A 25,507-nucleotide genomic window follows, 5' to 3' on the forward strand; every position below is an offset into this window, starting at 1 on the left:
CGTCTACCTCGAGGTGTTTGAGACACTTGCTCCACAGAGGCAGTGCCGCCCCCACTCTGTAAACTGACCTTTGAGCATTTGCTCCCCCTGAGGAGCTGGTCTGTGGGGCAGACTCGGACCAATCCGAGTGCCCACTGTCAGCACCACCCGCCTTGGCCGCCAGCCCCTCTGGCTTCTGGGACTCCACCCAGTTGACTCCATGACCCCCTGGCCTGCTCAACCTGTCTGGGAGCTTGGGGCACTGGGCTGCTCTATGCCCCTTTCGCCCACAGCGATAACAGCCTGGGTCTTGTTGTGTCCCTCGGGCTGGCTGCTCTGTCCAGGCTCTGCTTGGCTCTCTGAGGGGTGGGTGGCCTGCCCCTCTTTCCTGGGCCCGCCCAAGAGGTGGTCCCCTCTGTCGTATAGTCAGGAACCAGTCTCTCTGAGATTCTCGGTCTCTCCGGGACTCCCTCTCTTTGTGGGGCTCACTTTCAAATCTGGCCCGGCTGTTTGTGAAGTCATCTGCCAGTTTCCCTGCATTCTGTGAATCCCCTGGCCTCCAGTCCACGAGTCACACCCTCAGGTCAGGTGAGCACATCTCGTAGAATTGCTCCAGGACCGCCAGCTTGATCAGGTCCTCTACGGACTACACTCCCATCACAAACACCCACTTCCGGTAGTACTGCCTCAGGCAGGAGGTTGTATCTACATAGGTTTCCTCTGGCCTCTTCTGCACCTCCTGGAACTTCTTCTTGTATATCTCCGGAGTCAGGCCGAACTTATGCAGCAGGGCCTGTTTGAACCGTTCATAGTCCCCAGGCTGCAGCCCCTCCAGCTGGCTGAGCACTGCTGCGGCCTTCTGGCCCAGCAAGGGGGTGAGGTGCCGGAGCCACTCAGCTGGGGGAACCTCGTGGCAACTCTCAGGCTCGCTCAAAGGCAGTAAGGAACTCGTCCATGTCCCCTGGGTCCTGACACTGGGCCAGCACGCGCGTCTCCAAGTGACTGGCCACCCTGAGCTGCCTGGCCCTCTCCCCGCTTACCACAGCTGGGGCCTCTTGGCGTCTCGCCTCTGCCATGGCCCGCTCATGCTCCCGCTCTCGCTCTCTCTCCTCCTGCTGTCTCTCTTGTAGCTGGCGCTCGCGCTCACACTCTCTTTCCCGTTCCTGGTGCTCACGTTCCCTCTGCCGTTCCTGGGCTTCCAGCTCCTTTAATCTCATCTTGAGCGCCAGCAGTCGCAGCTCTGCAGCGGGGGACTCTGCCCGCAATGGACTACCGCTAGCTGAGCGTGACCTGGCGGGCACTGTGTGAGTCTGACGGCATCGAGCCCCTGCTCCTGTTGGAGAATCCGAAACGCTTCCCGAGGCTGACCGGCCACTTTCTGCTGGGACAGGCTCTGCCCCCCCGGATCGGTCACTCTCTTCCAGCTGGGCAATCAGCTGGGCCTTGGTCGCCTTCCCCACGGTCAGGCCCCTCTCTCTGCACAGCCCCGCTAGCTCTGCCTTCAGGAGTCGGGTATAATCCATCTCCCCGCTGTCTCCCGGGGCATCCACTCACCAGCAGCAGCTGCAGGAATTGCTCTGTTCCCCCTCCGGCTCTTGTGAGGCTCCTTCCTCCTCTTGCGCTCAAGTCAGCCACTGCTGGGAGCTCATCCGTGGGTGCAGTGCATCCCACTTCTGACACCAGTGTGATGGGGTTCAGGGGTCCCCCCACACTGCACCCCGTCCACTGGCAGGAGTGACTCTCACTCAGCAGGTACAACAGGAGGTTTATTAGGCAACAGATGCCCAGTTTCTCACAGAAGCAACAGTACAGCAGTCAGAGACAGTCCTTCCAACCCGTCCTGGGGAGAAGACCCCGAGGGGTGCCCCTCTGGGGTGTAGCTTTCCCCCTCCTCAGGCTGGCTGCCTTCCAGCACTCTCTTCCCCTAGCCTCTAACTGCCGTTCCCCGATTCAAAAACCCAGCTCGGCTCCTCCCTCCTCTTTGTTCAGGGCAGAGGTGTTACCTGCCAGTTGTAGCCCCAGCGTCATCCTTAGCCACTGGGAGCTGCTCGGCTTGCCTCTCACATCCAGCCTGACTCACACATGCACTCCCTCCACTCCATCACAGTGAGCTGTTGCACAGATATCAAGAGACATGCCTTCGCCCAAAGATCTTACAGGATTGGTTATGGCTAGGCATGTAACAAACAAGGTGTATCTCACCCAAGCTAACATTCTATAATAAAGCTTAGTTGCTAAGCTTTTAGTTATCTCCACAAGCAATCCAAACTTGAATGGTATGTTCATCCATTCTATTTTTTGCATGCTTTTGTGTTTTTCCTCCCACTTTGTATACATACACGTAGAGTTTACTGGTATTGAGGATCAATTCCGATAAACATCCTATAGGAGCTCATTGGTACAACAAACATGTGAACAGTTTTATTTATCAATAAAATACAAAAAGGCAGTTCACAAGTGACCTTATACAAAAAAGTGCAGTCTCTCATGTAGAAAGAGCAGCATAACTTTATGCCAAATGTCTATTTTCTCTTCTAGAAATTGCAATGTATACAACACATGGCAAAATTAGGCTTTTATTGGAGTAAAGAATGATTTCAGGTAATAGCCTTCTGGTAAGATGAGGATCTCGGTCCCCACGTACAGTCATCAATCGGCAGCAGCAGAGAGACATGCAAGAGACAATATTCTGTCAATCAGAGAAATACCAGCACTGGAATACTCTAGTATTGGAAAATCTATTTAGCCTTTATGCTCCTGTTTACTTCTTCAGTTCCTTGTTCACAATTTGCACTTCAAAAGTTACCCTTTCTTCTGGCTCTTACATACTTCATCATCACCTGTGTATTGACTGGGATTCTTATTGTTTCCTCCTGTATATAGGACTCTTTCAGTGAAGAAAGGCTCAGGAACAAATAGCTTATTATCCTGTAAGTATTGTTTTACACAGTTACTACACATACTAATTAAAAGAAAGACAACTATGTTTGTTTCCATCTTACTTTTGTTCTGGCTCTCATTTGTATTTAATCACCTCCTTGTTTTCTTCATGACATTTGCACGTGATCTCTTTTGACTGAGTCAGTGGAATACTGTATTATGTAATTTTGCAAATATAAATAACAAGACCACAGTTACTGTGTGTGTAATTACATGGTATAAAGTCCAACGAACAGAAGACAAAACAGGAAGGAGGAAAGAAGTAGGACTTGAGTAAATATATGCCAGCATATTTAGCAGACAAACATTTTATTTGTGAAAGAGACTCCTGCAATAAGCTAACAGACCTGGGAAATCTAATCTAAGCAAAGGTGAATGAAAGATTACAGCATTTTTTCAGTAATCTTTCCTACAATAGGCATCCATGATTTCTCCAGTCTCTCTTGCATTAAATGTTTCAAACATAATTTGTCTGCAGTAATAAACTATTTGGGGGGCAAAGAGCACACTAAAGTTTGAGAAAGGCCAAGAGAGCCTGGAACTAACATGTTTGTCAAAATGCCACTGACTGAATTTGGCATACAGTAACAGAGCTCTCCAGAAAAGTCAGTCCAGAATCAGAAGACACTCTCAGAGCTAAGCTAGATCCAAAAACATTACACAGAGGTCATCCTTTCAAAATATGATTCCCAACCTTTATCTGCCTAAAAGGATTCCTTTCCTACTTCAGCAGTCCATTCAAAGCTAATCCAAATCCATGCCTCTCTTACTGAAATTCTACAGCAGGCAAAAGCTATAAAATTTTGCAAAGCATTTAAGACATCATTTTGGGTGCAAAAACAGATGCTATTAAGTGATCCTCATTTGTTTGCTTACCTCTTTTTGGACTAATTTTATCTTCAATATAATTCTCACCTTGATGCGACTCAAAAGCATATTTTCTTTGGCAGAAGTGTCCTACAATGGAGAAAGAATAATATTTAAAAGGATTAACATACTTGCTCAAAAAAAGGAAGATTTTACATTTTTTCCACTTACATTGCACTAGTGTGAGTGAAAGTGGCACTGAAGTCCCACCTACAAAAGGCAACTCTCCATCTTTTGTATTAAATACTTTTGTTTGAGTTTTTAGGCGCTCTCAAACTGAGGATCATGACCCCTTCATGGAATCACAAGGTTATTATGTCAGGGCTATGAGCTGTCAGTGCCATTGGCCTGACTGTCCCAGCTCTGCCAGGCACAGGTGACAGCCGGAGCCTGGTTAAGTGGGTTTCCAATAAAAAAGTTTGAGAACTGCTGTGTAAGCACTCCTTTTTATTGATTCCCTAGGTAGAACAGGTAAGACAGGTTTTATTATAAATTACTTTGCAATGCTGTATTATTTGAAGCATTTTGGTGTTAGGAAGCATACAATCATTTCTACATCATCAAAACAAAAGCAGGAGAAATGTAGCACCTCAAAGTCTAACAAAATGATTTATTCGGTGATGAGCTTTCGTGGGACACACCCACTTTCTCAGATGAAATGGGTCTGTCCCATGAAAGCTCATCACTGAATAAATCATTTTGTTAAAGTGCTACATTTCTGCTGCTGTTTTATTGAATGAAGACTAAACACAGGTACCTCTCTGTTACTATTTATTTGTACAACATGTTAATTTTAATGCTAATAAATCCACCCTATTCATAAACTGCTTTTTGAGGACTAGATTGATATTTTTTCCTCTGATTAATTTTTCTCCCTGTAATATGCTCTTTGTGGGGACTGACCTCCCTGTCATTCACTATTGTTTACAAAATTTTCTATATAAGGACAACACAATCTTGGTACATGGTTAAGGTCTTAGTATCATAGGGCCTCAATTTAGCCTGACACACTAACTCAAGTTTATATAATTTTTTTGTTCTTTTTTGTACTTATCCAATGGATCCATATCCCACTCTCCAGAGTTTATGCTGTACTGCATATTTCCTCTTAGTAAAGTTATTCTGTGTCTTGCAAATATCTTAAAAATGTCAGCTATGGCTCGTTTTCCCATTTAAAGCACTATAATACATTCACACAACCCACTTTGGCTACTACACGTTACATGAATAACTACCAGATAACAGTTACAGTCCAACTGAAAGTACTGCAAAAATTTTAATTAAAAATGAATGTAAACATATAGTTAAGGCAGTGCTTTTTTTCTACAAAAACGGTGCTGGAACTCAAGTCTGATGATTCCTCATAGGGATTAGGGCGTAGCAGGAGTCCCCGAGCTGCTATGGGGCGGTGGGGGCTCCTGGCGAAGCTGGAATATCAGGAACGCTTCAAGTCAGAACTGAATCCCATTGGCAGAGGGATGTGGGAAAGCTTGATCAGTGTCTGGTCACATCATATGTATCTCATAACAAGTGTTATTAGAGCCCATTAAAAGGAATGAGTAATCTACACTCCTATACCACACCCATCACCATAATATGAACAGAGATTTTAAAATATCAAGAAAGTACCCTACTGTTTCAGCAAAACTGAACAACTGAAATAAAAGGTGATTTCTGAGACAAAGAACCCATGTTGCAGATGGATTCAAGTAGTGACAACATACCAAAAATTTCAAAGCTGTGGAACTACTCAAATGAAGACAAAGCTAGAAAGATTCTATACATGTATGTGTCTGAATAAAATCAACCTGGAAATTAGTTGGAAGTTAAGATGCACATCTATATCTGCGTGGGCAGCAGTGAGAATAGCTGTTGCTGTTAACACTTAGTTGGCCAAATCCAACTTTTGTATCACTCAGGTCCACTTCCATCTGAAGTCAAACATTAATTTAGCCCACTGTTTTTGCTCAGATACAGCAATGCAAAAGAGCTTTCTTAAAGCATTAAAATGCTGAACATATTACCCATAAAATTACAGCTATTCAAGCCATGAAATGACCAATTAGAAAGAAAAAAAAATTAAGATATGGTTGAAAATTCATTTGCTCTCCTGAGACCGGCATATGTATCCACTGTCTCCCTACCATTTGATGTTGACTTAAAAAAAAAAATCTGTGTTAACTGTTACTTTTATTCCCCTGGCCCCTGCTCCATTTTTAAAGCAAGGCTTGGAGCACAACAACAAAAGTCACAGATTTTGAATATTATTTTTGGACTGATCAGGCATTAAGACTTTTAAGCTAATGAAAAGTTAAATAGACTAGCAGCCTACATTGTAGAGAAAAATCATTTTTGTTGGTATTTGATTAAATGTTAGGCCACATGTCATCTTGAAGTAATTGCACAAGGGCTGTAAAATTCCTTTAAGGTGCGGGAAGAGATTCAAGAACTTGAAGTGAATGTTCAAGGCATAAGTGCCACAACACACCCAAGATGTGTACCTTACAGGTCTTGATTACCTCACACCTTGTCCTGAATTATTTGCCTGTGAGTCAGGCAGCATCCAGAACTCTGAATGGCTAATGTGGATCCTGGTTGTTATAAAGTTTGACAAGTCTGGAGAGAACAAAAAACACTACTGCTAGGCCACATCTACTAGCAAGTTCTTTCAAAATAATTTTTAAAAGAAAGTGCCTCTTTCAAAAAATATCCACTGCAGTTTCTACACAAAAAAACTGTTATTTTGAAGTTAAATTGAAAGAACGCAAAACTCCTTTCAAAAGAGCTCTTCCACTCACATTTCAGGAAAAGTGCCTCTTTTCGAAAGTAAACATGTAGATGTTCCAGGGGCCCCCTTTTCCCCCAAAAGAGCAGTCCTCATGGTGCCTGATATTTTGATCCCTGGCCTGGTCTTTCAAAAGAGTGGTGGCTGTGTGGACTTCAAAAGAGCAGATCACTCTTTTGATCCACTTTTTTGTGTGTGGTCACACTCTTTCGAAAGAACTTTTGGAAGAGATCTTCCGGAAGGACTTCTTTCAAAAAGATTACTGTAGTGTAGCTGTAGTCCTAGAGAAAAACCTATAAAAACAAATTATTCAATTTGGAACATTTTAATATAATGCAAATACTAACATTATTATTGCTTTTCACAGCTAAGCAGTCTACTTATAAGCACTGACAGTTCAAACAAACTAGTATTCTTCTTCCTATTATATTCTCCACTAGTGAAGAAATTTTTCAGAAGGGCATCTTTATACATAGAAACACAGTCCAATGTTTCCTGCTTTGAAAAATGCTTGACTGTAAAAATATTTTGAAGCGTTTCAAATTGAAAAATTATTTCACACATAAAAGGCTGTTCTGGAAAGCTTACACTGCTACTGTTTTTCCTGTATCTGTTCTGTGGGTTAATGACTGGGCTCCAAAGCTCCTGTCAGCATCTTTTGCCACTATTTGTTAAAATTAAGCATTATTATTAGTATTTGAGTTTTGTTCTTCCTGTGTTTGGAATGGCTTCAAAGAGTCCTGAAAAAATAAAAGTTGCTTTCTCTATTAATCTTTCTTATCACTTGATTGTCTTCTCCACCCACCCGTATCCTCACAGCACAAATGCTATTTACACAGCACAAATGCACTACCAGAACTGAAGAGTACTATTAACCATTTTCTGTGTAGCTTTCTAAGTGCTCCTTCTACCGGCAGTGCTGCTATAAGGCACTGCCAATCCAGCCATAGGTTCCTCATAAAAAGATTTTTTAGAAATCTTAGTGATAAAAACAGTAAATTAAAGAGAATTTAGAATTATTCATAACCCAGAAGACAGTCTTCAAAATTATGATAACTTTATAACTGAACTACATAAGCAGTTCTTGCAACAGAGGGCAGGAGGTAATGGGTTCAAATTACAGCATAGCAGATTTTAATTAAATCGCTCCTAAGTGTAAGAACAGTCGGACAATGGAACAGACTGCTTCCAGAGGCTGTGGAAAGTTTTTCACCGGAGGTCTTCAAAAGGAGGTTGGCTAGTCATCTGTTTTGGATGGTTTTGATAAGAGTTCTTAAATTTCATTGCACTATGGCCCCCGTCTGACAGCAAAAATCACTATATGACCGCAGGGCAGAGGACCAAAGCCTGAGACCAACCAAGCCCCATCACCCCAGACAAGAGAGGGGTAAAGCTGAAGTTTGAGCCCCATCACCCTGGGCACAATGTCTAAAGCTCAAGGGTTACAGACCTAGGCAGCCTATTAGCTGAGCTCTGCTGCACAAGGCTGAAACCAAAGCATGACCCTGACATCCAAGCCTAAAGCCCTTGGTCTTCAGGCAAACACCAGACCTGATGACCCCATAAAAAGGAATCATGACACACTTTGGCATCCTGATCTGCAGTTTGAGAACTGCTGGTTTAGACACAAATCATGCATCTTGATGGGGGGCCTAGACCAGATGACCCTTTTGGTTCTGTGAGTCTAAGTAATTACTTAAATATCTAAAATGTATATTGTGGCAAAGTACAAACTCAGAGGTCTTCTAAACTACATTCAAATTTTCCAACTAATTTTTTGACGCATATGTATCAGCATTCCCAAAGTGTGGTCTGCGGCCCAGTACTGGTCCTTGGGGGGAAAAAAAAAAAACGGTCCTTAGAAAATATACAAATTATCACTATGTACTATTATTATTGTGAATAAACAGTGAAAATTTATTCTTTTTTTTAATATATGTTTATATTTTTGGGCTGCAAAACAAGGAATTTAAAAAAAAAACTGAGTCCCAACTATATAAAGTTTGGGAAACCCTGAAATATAGTGATTTACATATCTGACAAAAAAAAAAGTCAGACACCATCCAAATGTACTAAGTTTTCACATTGCAGTAGTATCTTTTTAGTGGAACCTTGATGCTTGACAATCAACTATTTTTTAAAGTATTTGTATGAAAACTTGTTTATTAAACCTCTGTACACAAGAATGAACAGGTATGTACAGCAAGTTTACATAAAGAATGTTACAAAAAGTAGAAGTGGTGTTTAAAAATTGACCCACAGTTAATTTATAAAAAAAATATCCGAAACGGGGAGGATAATGCTGGTAATCCCTGATTATTTCCATCTGATTGCCAGGATTTTCAATGTGGAACATTTTAAAAGACTGGAATTAAAAAAACTGCAATATATTAAACTTATCTACAGGATAATTAGCAAAATGTAGAAAGAGCAGACTAATGTACAAAGGACAGATAAAAACCATCATTCCACTTGAAACTCACCATCAACGACAGTATAAATCTAAACCAAAATATTAAATAGCAACCTCATTGTTTTAAGAGTTTCATTTACCACAGAATGTAAAATATGCTGAACAAATAAAACCAATAGTCCTTTCATCCCTTAGTGGAAGGTTTTGATTTCGTCAAGTTCAAACGGTCATGCTGGATGACCAACATTGGTCCTGGTCAAATGGAAGCCCTGCATGAACGTAAAAAAAAGTCTAGGGAACAATGCAGAAAAGCTATTTGTGCACTCTTAACTAACAATTTTTTTCCACAAAAGGGCACACGAGATTATCCAATTTGGTGGATACTTTAAGTTTGTTTTGGGGGCACCATAAAACCTCAAAGGAAGACATTAATCCAACGCCTTTTTGTTTTTTTGCTGGTTTCTTGGGGAATTCTTTAATACGCTACGTATTCGAAGATAGACTCCAGTTGATTCTGCCATGTTTTCAAACTCAAATGGTGTTATTCCTGCTGCAAACTTGCTCATGTCAGGAACAGGATTTGAATTTTTTGTAGATGATTCAGCACTAGTGACCACATGAGTAACACCCTCTTTTCCTCCATTATTATCCTCACATTCTGAGGCTGTAATGCTGTTCTCCAGAATGCCTTCAGAATCCACATGATCGGTGCCACCTTCCTTTAGATCAAGCAATATATTCTCTGAAGTAGGGGTGCTTTTAGAATTTTCAGTTCTGGATATCTGCATACTTGCGTCTGAAATCTCAATTTCCACGGCAGCCAGCTTTGCAGATGTCTTCTCTTCTGGAATAATGTCTAGTTCATTCCTAGATGGTGATGATGTAACAGAGTTTCCAGTTAAAGGTGTATCAGCAGGTATATCAGAGTCACTGTTTGTACTGTCTGCCTGCTCAAGAGCTGCCCAAATCAATCGCTGCTGCTCCTCAAGCTCTTCTAGGGTCAAAGTATCTTCATCCATGGCTGAATCCCCTACTCTTGGCTGAGCAGATTCACTGGAAGGAGGTGGCACAGGAGTACTCCTGCGAAAAGACACAGTTGGTGCTGGAGGCTGAGGGGACATGAAGCTGGGTGGAGTACGTGGAGGAGTTCCTCGGGGCAGTGGGGGCGGAGTTGCAATTAATGGAGATCCAGGTGGCAGTGGAGGTTGAAATTGAAAACTGTCATAGGCTAGAGAACTGTGTGGCATTTCCAAATCTAAAATTAGAAGATGAAATAATTTTTTATTAATTGTACCAAGGCTTTCATTCTAACCTTAGCCTACTTTTAATCACATTTCAAATCTAAAATGTGTTCTTTGGGTAAAGGCATTAAACTTGTTTTCTTGGCCTTTAGAACCCAAGCCTTAGCATCAGTGTTCCCTGTAAGCTGAGTGCTTGGGTGGTTGCCCAGAAAAAATTCAGGTGCTTCTCAGCTGACTAGCAGCATGCCCACATCCACCAAATTTGTATTTCTCTTGGTGGTGCCCATATGAACGTCTCCGTGCACATAAAATATATTCTGCCCATGGATGGAAAAAGTAGAGAAAACATTGATTAGCATATGCAGAAATAAAATTATATCAGCTGAAAAGCCTGTCCCAAATTTTTGGAAGTTCCATTATATTTAGAATTTTCCATACTGAATCTGCCATTTTGGGTTCCAGAAGGAATCTTGATGGCTGCCTGAAAATCTGTATTTTCAAATGTTCTTGAGTGTGGATAACACTGAAAGAAGTTTGAAGTCAAACCTTAAAGATTTTAGGTCTAAGGTGTGTGGAAATTCCCTCCTCAGTCTGACAGAATTCAGAAGAGGAGCTGGAAGAACAGCTACAGATTTTATTTCTTAGAATATTTAAAAGGTAGCTTTCTGGTCCTTTTAAGCTTTCCTCAAAAAAAAAAAACAAAAAAAAAAACCAAAAAAAAACACCACACTTCTGATGCAATGCCCACAAGATGTAACAATGTAGCAGTTTATAATAAAAAAAAAAAAAAAAAAAAAAGTTAAACTTAGCTCCTTCCTCTGAATTTTCTACTACACTTTATCTTTGCTTCTTTTAAAACTGCTAAATCCTCAGAGCAGTTCTGCTATTTCTATTTTGGAAATTTTCTTTGGTCAGACTAACTTATAACCAGGTAAAATATATTATTTTCAGAATTTGCAACTTCCCATCCCCTAATTTTAAAGTGGATTTAGAAAAATGCAAGAGTGACAGACTTATGACTATATAGTTCATCGACAGAGCAGATAGCTGCAGTACAAGTTTCCTTGGCTCTCATTGCCAATTTGTGCCCCTTCTGTCAATCTTAGATACTTATGGCTCCCATTATTGTAATCGCTCACTAACGTATATATTATCACAACATCCCTCTGAAGTAAAAATATTATGATCCTCATTTTAGGGATGGGTAACTGAGATACAGAGAAGATGAGTGACTTCCCTAAAATTGTGCAGGAGATCTATGGCAGAAGACAGACTTGACCCCAGACCTCCCTAAACCTTAGGCTGACTGCCCAAATCACTGGACCACCTTTGTATTCTCAGTGTGAAAGGCATTTCAATTTCTGTGACAAATGGACTACTGGTCTCTCCTGAAAATACAAGACCATCACCTGTAGTGGTAATATCTGTCCAACAAAAATTTGGATGAACCAATTCATGTAATACATTTAGAAAATGTGTCACTAATTCAGTACTAATTGAAATACTAATACTAATGTTAGAATTTATATTCACATTTCACTAAAGTAGTAAGTTGCCCTAAAACTCTAAAATCAAAATTTCAAAAAACAAAACTATACCAGAATCCATGTCCATGTCAGCTACTGAATTATCTCCTTTTAGCTTCTTTGAATTGTGAGAGCTTGACTGATATGCAGATCTTTTATTGCTAGATTTTGGACTTTGCTGAGGAAAGAAGTTAGCCAGGAAGACAGAACACATTAGTATTATAATGATACTACTGTCTGATATAAGGTGCAAATATTTCCTGCTACAAAAATATTAATTAAAATCCTCAATTATCTCAATTTGACAGGGACCATTTTGTAAGCAGGACACTGAGGTGTCACAGAAATGTGAGAGGTTTAATGTAGTTGAATGAAAAAAAAAACAAAACAAAACAAAAAAACCAACCAGCAGTCTCATTTAGTTTTTCAGTGGTGAATGACAAAGGGATTTTATCTGCAGCCTTATCAGATTCTCAGGAACACTCCTTTTTTCCATGCTTATGCACGGATGTCTCATGAAGCCACCATGCCATATGAACAAGACATTCACTATGTAGAAATCTCACAGAAACTGTTTTTAATTATCTGTACAACAATTCAATGCTTTACTTTCAACCCCCATAAAAAGTCTTAGGGTGAATCTTCGCTTACCTGATGATCGATCGTGCTGGGGTTGATCTTTGAGCATTTGATTTTGCTGTGTGTTAAGACACAGCAAAATCACTCTCTCTTGGTTCAGTTGTCAACCCTGGTACTCCACACTATTGTGTGGAGTAAATGGACATTGGTGTGAGCCTGAAAAGTTCCTATCTACATTAGGTAAGAAAGTTGATTCTGATATGTCAACTCCATCTATGCTAATGGCATAGGTAGAACTGCATATTGAAAACTGAATTTCTACCCTAGTGTAGCTCTAGCCTTGATCAACTCTAATGTACCTCCAGCTCAGGAAACTGGAGACTGAAACCGGATATTAACCTACTCTTTCTTGCTTCAAGAAAGAAACAACACTAAGTTGGAGTTAAACATTCACATTAAAGGTCTCAGAGAAAGTTATGTTACAAGGTTGTCACATATATCCTAAAAACAAATTAAGCTCTTCAACCAAGAAACATCTGAAAACATGTCTATCAGTCAACTAAAAGTGGACCATTCAACAAGTCTGCAGTTTAGATATAATCTGCACAAAAAATAAACAATACATATTCAAATGGAATTAGCTAGTTGTTTTTATAAACTATGAACAAGAGAGTCTTTTAGCATTGAGTTTAGTGGATGGTTGACTCTCTCCCTTTAGCTGCAGTTGTTTTTATAAAAGTGTCAGTTTTTGACATCAAGGGTGGGTGGGGTCAGAAAGATTTAAAAGAATAAGGTCAAGAATCCTGGCTTATTCATAGGAATAACCTCTATTCTCCTGAGCTACTTTTAGCTACTGTACTGAGGAAAACCTCAAGACTTCACACCAAAACCATCTTTGGCCAAAATTGGAGGTGTAAGCAAGAGACCACTGGCAACAGGTAAAACCAAAATAAAAAAAATGTAAGATTCTTCAAAATTTTTACATCCAAATGTAACAGAAATATATTCACCGCCTGACAATTAGAAAGGTAGCTCGCAAACACATCCTTCTGCTGAGATGGCTGCATGGGTATGGAACCAAATATCCTCCATTCCTATAGGAAAACAAACAAAAAATCAGCAATAAAGCTCAACATTCAGTAAGCTGTGGCTCATAATGCACAAGCAATTACAACACACATGATATGGACTGAGATTAGTAAATGCTGCAGCCAGAAATGTGTTGAACTAGGAATCCCAAATATGAATTGTTAGGAAAAAAAAAGAGGTGCTCCACCCCAACCTGCTAATATGGATGGATGTCTGCTGCACAGAGCTATTTCGGTAGAGAAACTACAGCAGCACTTTGACATTCACTAGTTGTTTTTTTTTTGTTTTTTTTTTTCCTTCAAACCTCTTATTCAAAGTTTGTGCCTCAGGAGGAAAAGCAAACATAAAAAGCTACACCTTGAATAAAAGCTTAATAATTATTAGTAGTAATTATGCTAAAAAACTATAATACATTTGAAATACAGAAAACAGAAGAAAAGCTACATTAAGATGCCACTAACCACCAGACAGAAAACACTTTAAGGAACAGAAAATTCTCTAATGTATCTTTCCACACCAAGATTCAAAGGCTATGTCTATACTAGAGAGTTTCATAGGCAAAGTGGGGTTTTGTTGACAAAACTCATAGATCATCCACACACACACAAATGTGTTTTGATGACAGTCTGTTGACAAAACTCAGCACTTCTGCTGACAGCATTCTGCCTGTCCACCATGAGGAACAACACCTTTGTCGACATTTTCTATTGCCAAAATCCTTGTAAAACCTCCAGGAGGCCCTCTGTTGACAGAAGTGCTTCCTGTTCACCCAGGCAGCCCTGTTTGCTGAGCTTCTGGTTGGCTGTTCTGTCAAGAGAGCAACGAGGCAGTCTGTCAGCTCTGTTGACAGAACACATTGCTCTTTCAATCCACTTTTGTGTGTGGACATGATTTGTTGACTAAGGTTTTGCTGGAAGATCTCTTCTAACAGTAACTTCTCTCAACAGATCATTGTGGTGTAAATGTAGATAACAGGTGCCTGTTTAACTAGTTTCTTGATCTGCCTAATGTACAAATGTTGTAAGATGCATTACTGAACTTGTGCATCCCAGTTCCTGAGAGTTATTTTTTTGATTACACTTGTTTAGCTAAGATTATATGGTACAGCATTGCTATAGTAACATTCACATTTCAAAAAACACTTTCTAGATTTAGAAAAATTTAGAATCATGAGTAATATTTGTTTTGAAAAATACTGGAATTTAAGTGAAAAAATCTATATATCAGCATGGGCACAGTTTTATATGCTGTCTCATAGTGCAAATAATAAGAATTACGCATTACTAGAAGTCTCCTGAAGGTTTACTAGTATGAGCAAAAGTACAGTTAGTTTATTGCACAGGCTTCTTTGAAGATCTTAATTTTAAGATACTTAAACATCCCTCTCAAATAATGGATAATTGAAAACAAATTTACTTACAGATGACCATCAAGGTTTAAATAATCCACAAGTAGGTAAAAATGTTGTGTTTTCTATAATACCATGCCAATTATGTGTAACATATGTACTTACATCTGAGATCCCACTTGGAGTAGACATATTAAAGCCTGGATAGTTTATTAACTTAGACACATCATAAGTGATACATTTGTTTTGTTGACAGGCTCTTTCATCCTCTGTTTCACCACCAGTAGCATCTATAAACAAAGAATCATAACTGTTATTACTACTGAGGAAGAATTTTACAGAAAATGTTGCAGCAGAAAGAAAACACACTGAAAAGTTGAAATACAACTTAGAGAAAAGGTTTGCAGCCAATGTAACAGCAATTCAGTGGCAAATTCTCTCATTGCACACATCTAAACATATTCCACTGAAGTCCCACGTAAAGCAAGAACAGTATTGGTATCCTCACAGAATTTGGCTATAGAACATTAGACCAGTTGTTGGATCTTCTGTTCTATGACAGCAGTTTGTGTTCATTCCACTCAGGGACTTAAGACTGATCTGAAAATCACTGCTATCTCTTCTTTGACTATGAGAGTGTCTTCATTACCTCAAGGAATTGGCATAGCTAGGGCAGGAGAAAGGAAGAAGAATGGCACACTAGACATGGGGGGTAAAGAACCAGCTTTGCTTATCTTAAATCTACTGAATTTGGTAATGTTCCAATACCATTCTCTTGGAATATCTCATTAATAGTGAGGTACATAAAGGAGACCCAAAACTCTGAGGTGGCTTTATGAAAAAATGTTACTCCACAACAAGAAAGTAGAACAATATTCATAGAGAAATAATAGCCTTCCTGTTGCTGGACACTAAATTAAAGCATGAAATAACAAGAACATTTTCTCATGAGGTTTCATGAAGAAGCACATAGCCTGAAATTTTCAAACTCATCATTTGATTAACCAAGAATGTCCTCTCCTTTTAACACAAATAGAATCGCACAATTTAACCAAACTAGTACAGAGCAACACAGCCAGGAGAAATGAGTACCTAAGACACTGGCAGCAATTTATATATTGGATGTGTTTGATGAACCATAAGACAAGGACTGGAGATATAATTTAATCTACATAAGCAAGACATAAGGTTCATTAAAATTTCACAATAAATGCTGAAGTGTATGCAAAGCCTGTGTAAGGAGAAATGTGTGTGGACAATCAGTGCTAGTCCTAGTCTTCATTGATGCAGTCTGGACTAATAGAACTTTCTTTAGAGAATGAACTGGAAGAACAAGTGATATGGAATAATGTCAACTCAAAAGGGAAAATTAAACTTCTGTTCCATCATATTAATGCCTCAAAGAGGTAAAACTCATAAGGTGCCGGGAGATTATCCTGTATCCTTGCTACTTAACTGTGAGGATAGGAAATAATCAGCATTAAAAAGTAAGAAAATAGGCAAACTACTCAGTAATAAATTTTAAAAAAGGCAAAAAAAAAAAAAAAAACCAAAGAACTTCAGCTTCGATATGCTCTAGACCAGGCATCAGCAACCCTTCCAAGGAAGGGTGCCAAAATTTGACTTTTTGTCTTCTATGTACAGCCCGAGTGCCAGTGACACTTTAAAAAGTCACTAAGGCTATGTGTGCATGGCACCCTAAACTCAAAATAGACAATTTTGGCATTTGGCACTGTCTAAATGGTGCCAAATGTCAAAATAATGTATTATCTCAAAGCATCCCTTACTCCTCCAGCAAGGAGGAGTACACGCATGCTAAAATAGCATACCTGTTATTTTCAAAAATATTTTGAAACAAGCCTATTATTTCAAAGATATGGAGTAGCTATTTGAGGATACTGAGGTATCCCAAAATAGCTCTGCAGTATAGACATAGCCTAACAGTCCTACTTACAACAGCTTCACTAATAAATAAATCCCATCAGCGACATGCCTGTCAGTTTGATCCTGTCTCCTTATACCTACTAAAGAGAGAGGATTTGAACAGGGGTCTCCCACCTCTTCAGAGTGGGCTCACATCACTAGGCTGTGGAGTATTCTGATGTGGGGTTTCACATCTCTGCTGTTAAAGATATTCATTTTGGAGAAGAGACATGGACTAGAAAGACAGTGACAACAGTCCAGTGGTTAGGGCACCCACTGAGGTGGGAAACCCAGAGTACCCGGCTCCCATGATAATTTAATTACTGATTCACTGCTGCTGAAGTGGTTCAGTTGTGAGAGGGAGCCCTACATCAGAATACCCTTCAGTCAAGCAGGACTGATAAGAGACTTTGCCAGACTCTGTGGTGAGCCAGCTATGGGACCCCTGGAAGGGGCAGGGCCTCAGGTGGAAAAGTCCAGAAGGACAGAATTTGCTGGACCAGAGAAGGTCCAGGGCTTCTGCCCCAGGTAGCCTCAGCCTCTCGTTTCTCAAGGACTCCAGGTTCCCTGGGCTACCAAAAGGCTCTGGCAGGTGGGGGCCCCAGCCCTGTGCTCCAGCTCCCTCCCCTGCTGTCTGCATGGGGGAGGATGGGTGGGAATGAGCTCCTGGCTCGCATGCTGAGGTAAACTGACTTGTGTGCCACTCCTGGCACGCATGCTTGGGACTGCTGACCTCTGGCAATTCATTCAGATTCATCTAGAACAACTAGATCTTTGAGTCCTTTCTATAAGTTAGAGAAATTTATACAGCAAACCCTCGATTGAACAGAATGGGGGAGGGGCGTCTTAATACCGACAGTCCATGAAATCCAAGGGCTTTCTCACTGACCTCCCCAGCTCCTCTTGGCTCCAACACCTCTCCCCTCTGTCCTGCAACTCCCGGGTGATGCCTCCGGGTTCCAGCTGTGCTCTGTCCTTAGTATAGGGCTCCTCCTAAGGCTCCCAGCCACCTGTACTCAGGGCACAGCGCAGGGCCTCCTCAAGCACTGAGTTCCCTGTGCCAAAGCACAACGGGGCTGCCGCCCTCTGGCCTGCCCACCCGGGCTCTGAGTCCCAGTGCCAAGGCACAGTGGGGCTGCTACCTCCAGCCTGTCAGTGAGTAGCAGCCTCCAATATCAGCTGCTGCTCATTGCCATTGCAGACATCTGCAGCCAGGTGCTGACACACTTCACACATACAGGGCTGAGGGAGGGGAGAGTGCTTATGTCCCACCTGCACGGCTCCTTGGGTCCAGGGAATTCAGCTGCCCTGTAGGGGTGTGCTGCCAAGAAGGGCCACGGGTGACAGGTGCCTCACCTCTGTGGCCAGGTGCAATGGGAAGAATGCACTGGGCTCAAGAGAGAGAGCTTAGCAGCAGGTTCTCTGATCATCACCCACCCAAGCTGGGCATGCCTGTGGAAACTAAGTTTCCCTGGAGTAGGCATGCCTCTGCACAGGGCTCCAGCTGGCAGGATGCCTGCCAGATGTCCAGTCTAGGCACCCACCCCGCTGGGAGGCGGCTTAGTACTTGCCCTTGGCTAGTAGGCAGCCCGCTCGGCTGAAGCGTATTCGCTGTTCACCTGGCATTAGTGCAGTTATCAGGGACGACTTGGAGTAGCTGGGGGAGTAGAAGAAGTCTGCCCAGAACAAGCCCTCAGCCAGCCCCCACCCCCCGCTGCTTCTGCTGCGGCTGGCAGTGCCCGAGATAACAGGAGGTGCAGAGGAGACAGCCACAGGCACTCGGTGAGCCTCAGCCCCATGCTCTCTGCACAACTGTACAACAGGATCCAAAACTGAGTCTCCCTCTTGCTGACTTGCTCACGCAGCAGCCACTTGCTCAGAGCTCTCTGCACCTCCAGAGAGGAAGGGGTGGGGAAGAGCGTTAGCCCCCTCCAGCCAATGCGCCCGGCCTTCGGCAAGCAAGGCCTGGCTAGTGACTGCTTGTAGGGGGAGCTAGGACTGCTGCTGCAAGAAAGACGTCTGCTGGGGTGGGGTGAGCCTAGAACTGAACTAAGGTCTCCAAGTACAAGGTCTAGTTTACATTGTGAGTTTTATCCACCAGCGTAGGTACTCCAGTAAGTAGTGCACCTTATCCCTCACTCTGCAGTCATCCTCACTCCACTGTACATCTACACTACAGGTTGGCTACTGAGCACCTATACCAGTGGCATCCTAAATAAATTTCAAAATTGCCACACAGCCTTCCCACCCACCTCAGGCCATGCGCCCCCCACTCACACTACTCACCAGAGCCGTGCCACACTGCATATGCTGCAGCTAGATCCACCGACATGCACACGAGCATGCTGCAGCTAGAGCCATGTGGCGTGTGTGACAACCACTGATGCCACAGGAGCCCACGGCTCATAGGCATAGGAGGAGCCTCATCCACTGCTGTCATCACATGCTTGTCCCACCAAGTGGGGGGGGGGGGGGACGGACATGCACAGAGCAGTGGGTGGAGGGCACTCCATTTCAACACACCTTGGCTTCCTGTTCATCATGTGTGGCGAATGGGAAGCATACTGGACACCACAGAGCTATACAGTACTGCTGTAGCTACATCAATGCATTAAAAGCCCCAGTGCAGACAGTTCTAAGAGCAGAGGTGTAACTTGTATGACAAAGAATATAACAAAGCAGATGCAAAAGTAAAAGAATTAACTATTTTTACCAAGCATGCTAGTGGCTATTTAAGAGAATGAACAAAGCAATCAGCTCAAGTTGACAGGTTACACTACAACAACAACTTCCTCTTGTAAAACAATGCTCTTTGCTTCAGGTACGCTGCTTGTAGCCCTTCATGTTGAACAGGTGTGTAGACAAATTAAGAAATGAAAACGCCAGAAGGCAAAAAAAGGCGGGGCGGGAGACCCTCCTTGACCTAACACATGAAAGCCCCAGTTCTACTCAGTCTTCCAGTGTACTAGTAGAGGTGTGTGGTGAGGGACAGTTGGGAGGAGTGGCAACAGGTTTGAAGAATGTGTCAAGCTTTAGTTAAGTCTTATGCTGGCGTTGCTTTCTTATAATTTCCTTAACTGTACAAAAATGGGCATAATAAGGGTGCACTTCAGGGTCAGATGAGCCAATGTAATTAATGACGCCATCCAGGTAATCTGTTACAACAGAGAGCTTTGGTTTCATGACTGTCGGTTATTCTTCCTCTTCTCCACTCTCCTCCTCTTCATTTGTGGCAGCAAGAACTTCTTCAGCAATCTCCCCTTCAGTCAACATCCGGTACCCAAGATTGCTCATCATCCTCTAACCATGGCAGATCATCATCCTCAGTTGCATCTTTTTCTCCAGCTTTCAGAATGGTATGATGGTAATTGCAGACCTCAAAGCCCAAGTCAGGATCAATATCATATAAAAGTTTCTTCCAGCCATTAACCAAAGTTGATATTTCACTGCTTTCCATGAGGCAGCAAAGTTAAAGGTTGCAGACTTCACGTTGTAATTTCTCAGGTTCTGCAAAGTTTGCTGTCCTCTTGTATCAGTCTCTATATCCATCATCTGCCAGTACAAACCATTACCTCTTCTAGGAATTATTTGCAGTATAATCTCTTGCAAGCAACAATGATTCCCTGGTCCATTGGCTAGATAAGTGAGGTTGCATTAGGTGGTAGAAGCAAACACTTGTTTCTGCCATCACTACTGCACACCTTACCTATGCTTGGATATGCAAGAGCATTATCTAAAATTAGGATAGCCTTAAAATTCTCTGGAGCGATCTTTAGTGCCTCTATCTGGTGCCTGCAAACCTGAGAAGTGAAGTTGTTAAAGTACCAGTCACAAAATATGTCCATGTTAAACCAGGCTTTCTTAGAGTTGTAATGAATGACTGGACGCTCTCTCATGAGATCCTTTTGAACTCGTGGCTGACATGATTTACCAACAAGTTTCAATCAATGTAACCCATCTGCATTGCCAGAGTGATGCTGAGATCCTTTCCTTCCTTATCTTACGGCCTGATGTAGAGCTTTCATGTTTATAGGCCTGCGTGTTCCCCGGGAGCAACTGCCAAAACAAACCAGTCCCATCAGCTTTGTAAATCTGTGATAAAAAGTAGGCCTTCCTTCTCAATGAGTTCATTTTTTTCCCTAAAATGGCTCAATCTCCTCTGTTGGTGCACTGAAAGACATGTCAAATGTCCTCTTGTTCGCTATGCCATGGTATTTACAGAAACTCCAAGGCCATCCATCCATAGCTTAAAATTTTATTTTCATGTGATTTGCTAGCATATTCACAGTGGAGCGAAGTTCAACACCATGCATGTTTACTCTGCATGAGCACTGTTGAACAAACCATTTATCAACAGCATCCTCAAGGTTTTTATCCTGCCGCCACTCTCATATACTTCCTGCTACTAACTGCTGAACCACTTGAGCAAGCATTAGCACTATATTTCATTGAAAACTGCCTAAGCTTTTCCTTGCTCTTGTGAATGTTCAGTACTGTTTGTTCCTTTCACACACCTGGGCAACTGAAACACCAGACTCCCACGTCTGAATTAACTCAAGCTTTTGCTTAACGCTAACATTTACTCTTTTTTCAGCATGGACAGAGGCCATAGTTGATTATTTTATTCACTCTGTAGGAAAAAATGTATTGTAAAAACAAGTGGGTGAGATGGCTAACCACAGAATCGCAGTCCCACATGCAACATGTCAGCATAAGCGTAGGCACGCACACAACCACATATATGCGCCACCACTGGTGGGATAAGTGCATGAAGGCCCCAGCTGTTCTACCAGACCTGCCTAGAAAGTGACCCCAGCAGATATTTTGCCCCAGCAGCTCTTCAATCCCAAGCAGCGGACCCTGTGGCTGGAGGTCTGGAGAGGGATTCGGGGGGAAGGGACTGTGGCTGCTGTGGTCACCACTGGGAAGGTGGGGGGGACCTGGCAGCGGCAGCTCTCAAACCCGCAACCAGGGACCCCATGGCTGCAGTGGTGTCATCTGCATGGGGGGAGACCTGGCACAGTGGTCTCACCCGTGTGGTGGGGAGGAAACAGTGGCGTCTCTGGTGAATCGCCATTTACAGTACAGCACTGTACTCTGCTTTATTTGGCGGGGGGGGGAAGGCTAGCAGATGTCCATTATTACTGCTGTCTGGTAAACAGGGTCCATTATATCAAGGGTTTACTGTATAGCAATAAAAGTTTAAAGCAGAAAGAACACAGAATTATAAAATTTTGAGGAACACCACTGTTTCCTTCAAAAAGCTTAAATAAGGCAACTTAAAATCAGACTGAAAGCTAATAAGTAAGTACGATCAATAAGAGCACGCCAGATAGCAAGTCTTACCTGAGACTTAAAGAGCTTTCCACAAACTCCATGAACTAGTGTTGGTAGTTTAAAAGATAGCAAGATCAAATGGACAAAATCCTTCCAACCATGTGATTAAGTAATTTCAGGAAAAGCAGAGCAGCTACACTTTGAGGCTATGGTTACATTACAGAAGTCACTGTTGGAAGACATTTCCCAACAAAGCTTCTGTTGACAGACTGTGGCCACATACTAAAAGTGGATTGAAAGAATGCTCTGCTCTGTCAGAGTGGCCAGACTGCCCAGATGCTCTCTCAACAAATCAGGCACCCAGAAGCACAGCAGACAGGGCTGCCCATTGTTTTGCATGCCCTGTCTGTTGAGAGAAGGCACCCCCAGAGCATCCACACACCCTTCTTCGTTGACAGCAGCGTTATGCTTCATGGCTGAGAGGCAGAATGGTGGTGGCAAAAATGCTAAGTTTTGTCCACGAACTGTTGACAACACATTTTCCGTGTGCGCGCTCCACAAGCTTTGTTAACAAAACAGGCGTTTTGTAAGCAAAACTTGTCAGTGTAACCGTAGCCTTAGAGTATGACAGTGTTAAGCAATGCTGGTATTTTTAAACATGAATGGAAAAACTGACTCACAGGAGCATGAACCTCTCCTGTAAAGAGCACATTTGATGCAAGAAGGAAACAACTACCTGAAAACATAGAAACTTCTTGTAGCAAAACCACCACTTTTTTTTTTGTTTTTTGCAAGTTCTAGTGATGAGCAGAATCATACCTATAATACTAACTTGACAGTTTAACACTGGTACAGTTCTCTTGGGAACCAAAACAATCAAGAGTCCAAGACTTTAAGGTGGCCTGAAGCCTCAACATAGTAAGGACTAATTTTAGACTCGCACAGATTACAAATTAACAGATGAAGATCCTTTTAGGATGCAACATTAGAGTTATGGAGACATATAGTAATGCAAACCAATCGGATGAGATTTAGTAAACAAGTCTGTTGCAAGTCAAAATAGTGATAAAAAACACACTTAAGAATTACTAAATACATTTGGTTTCATATACAACAAGATATCATTAAAGCTAATATTTTAAGTGCTGCTTTTAAAATGCAAGACAGCAGGGAGACAAACTGCTGATTAAACTGCAGAAAATTATAAAGCAATATACTTATTCATCTCAGAATAGCATATATACAAACCACCCAAAATTGTATGTGGTATTTAGATAAATGTAATTTATTCACATTTCCAGTTCAGAGTTTTATAACATGGGAATATATCAAAAAACTGGGCAGCCAGAGTTCAGATAGTCATAAATGTATGACCTCTATAGTCAGCTAGGCTTTCCTAACCTGCATATTACTTACCTTTTCCATCATAAAGTGCAAGTCCTGAATCCTCTAGTTCAGCCTCTTTGAGCCAGCCTGGAGGGTAACCCAGCTGGCGCATGCGATATATAAATGGAGGAAGACTCTTATCTGTGACACCAAGTGCATCTTGAAGTTCTTCACTAGGTAGAAAAATGGAATACTGAAATTCAAAAATTATCTTCTTTCATATATTTTAGGACTTTTTGTAGGTTATTTAAGATTAAGTTACTCAGTTACAAATATCTCTAGATAAAAAAAGACAGTCACCTTCTATAGAGACAAAAATTCAAATTGTTTCATTTGCATACTTGATATAGTTAGCCCCTTGGAATTTAAAAGACAAAAATCAGGAAATTGGAATGCTACAATTCATATCCCAACATTAACTTGCCAATGTAATACAAATGCATGGATGTTTACCTAAATCTACTCTTTGTAAACTGCCTTCACTATGATAGCCATAATTCACTGCTGAGTGTTTGTGCGATGAAATTCATAACCTTTAAGGTAATCTACATCAGAAAAAATATCCTTCCTATAATGCTAGAATAAACACAAGGGCTATGTCTACACTAGTCCAAAACTTAAGCGCTGAAATACATATTCAGTGCCTCATTAGCATGCAGGAAGCTGTGGCACTTCGAAATTGCTGCGGTTCGGCGACACACAGCTGATCCAGACGTGGCTCTTTTTCTAAAGGACCCCGGCAACTTCGAAATCCCAGAATAAGGGGATTTCGAAGTTGCCAGGGTCCTTTAGAAAAGGAGCCCTGTCTGGAACGAGCCGCGGCAATTTTGAAGTACCGTGGCCACCCGCATGCTAACGACAAGCTGAATAAGTATTTCAGCGCTTCATTAGTAAACTTCAAAATAGCCATTTGCATGGCCATTTCGAAGTTTTGGGCTAGTGTAGACACTGCCAAGAGGTGTCTTCTTGTTAAATGTGATAGCCATATTTTATGTGGCTTTTTTTTTTTTTTAAATGAAAAGTTTAAAATTTCTGGAATCCAGCATGATCTGTTAATGACTGTCAAAAAGGTCATGGAGCCACAGAAATATTTGTAATCTCCCTCATTAGAAGACTAACCGGAGGACTCAGCACATGTCACTACCAGGTCCCTAGATTAGGGAAATGTTGGACAGAACAAGATTAACTGGGAAAGTTTCAGCATGAGAAGGAAACCATGAGGAATTTATCAACCCATGAAAATAGTCACAAAAAGGGTTTTAACCCAACTAAAGATATAGCTACTACATACTAATTCTCTTCATAGCATGCCAACTACTGTACATGACAAATGGCAGAAAGTTATTTGATGTGTCTACGAGAAATACAATGATCCAATCAATGGGACAGGAGACAGATACCTTATTGTTCCTGGTTTAAACTTCCCAAACCTCTCTTCTACTTCCTCTGCATGATAACGTTGCTGAAAGTTCTGGTTACTTGCTTCACCACAGGCTTCCATGAACTCTCTTCTTTTCTCACTTATACGGGTAGGATTCCGTGGCTTAAAAGACAATACAGGTTGATATTCACCATGATGCAACGTGTAATTGAAGCACGCAATTCACTCAATCCAAACTAACTTATTAAAAGGTGCTTGAAAGTTACATAAAGGGCATAAAACACATTAAACATGTCTTGTGATCAAGGTTGGTTCACTGTTCCACTGAATGGGAGTTTAATAAAAATGAAACTTTAAAAAACTGCTAGCTTCAGCAGGAAAGCTACAAATATGTAAAGACACTTTACCTTCTGTTGCACTGAAATACTTTTTGGATCACTCAGGTAATCTTTTTGGGATAGTGAGGAAAAAAGTTTACCTTTGGACAATCTTTCATCTGATGCTCCTCAGAACCACAGTTGAAGCAATGAGGTTTTGGCCTGCTTAAGAAAAGCATTAAAATATTTAACGTAAGTTTCTCTTTAAAAATGTACTTTTGAAATACACATTTATTCTTCATTATTCTATTGCATAAAGAGATTTACATTAACCTGAAATCTAATCAGTTTTCAGAACTAACTCAATGCACTACATCTAAACATACATCTTCCTCCCAATCACATTTTCCTATTTAAAAAAATATTTGGTGTCAGATGAAACATGAGAAACTATTT

The 25,507-nt window shown here is 41.5% G+C and overlaps 1 protein-coding gene across 3 annotated transcripts in view; it reads right to left on the bottom strand.

Annotated features, from left to right (window-relative positions):
• Nucleotides 1–3,798: 3,798 nt before the first annotated feature.
• Nucleotides 3,799–25,507, bottom strand: part of ZCCHC8 (zinc finger CCHC-type containing 8) — a 32,987-nt gene continuing 11,278 nt past the window's right edge. The window contains exons 8-15 of one of the 3 annotated variants that reach the window (XR_012648012.1): nt 25,213–25,276; nt 24,754–24,896; nt 23,384–23,526; nt 14,933–15,057; nt 13,341–13,424; nt 11,824–11,929; nt 6,585–10,239; nt 3,799–3,876 (exon numbers count right to left, since the gene is read on the bottom strand). Coding sequence is in view for 2 of the 3 variants with exons in the window: in XM_075012702.1 (XP_074868803.1) it covers nt 9,413–10,239; nt 11,824–11,929; nt 13,341–13,424; nt 14,933–15,057; nt 23,384–23,526; nt 24,754–24,896; nt 25,213–25,276 (1,492 nt within the window). In the remaining variant the exon portion in view is untranslated. The other 2 variants (XM_075012703.1, XM_075012702.1) reach the window with 2 other exon arrangements.

The sequence above is a fragment of the Carettochelys insculpta genome, chromosome 18, assembly GCF_033958435.1.
Source record: "Carettochelys insculpta isolate YL-2023 chromosome 18, ASM3395843v1, whole genome shotgun sequence".
Taxonomy (NCBI): Eukaryota; Metazoa; Chordata; order Testudines; family Carettochelyidae; genus Carettochelys; species Carettochelys insculpta.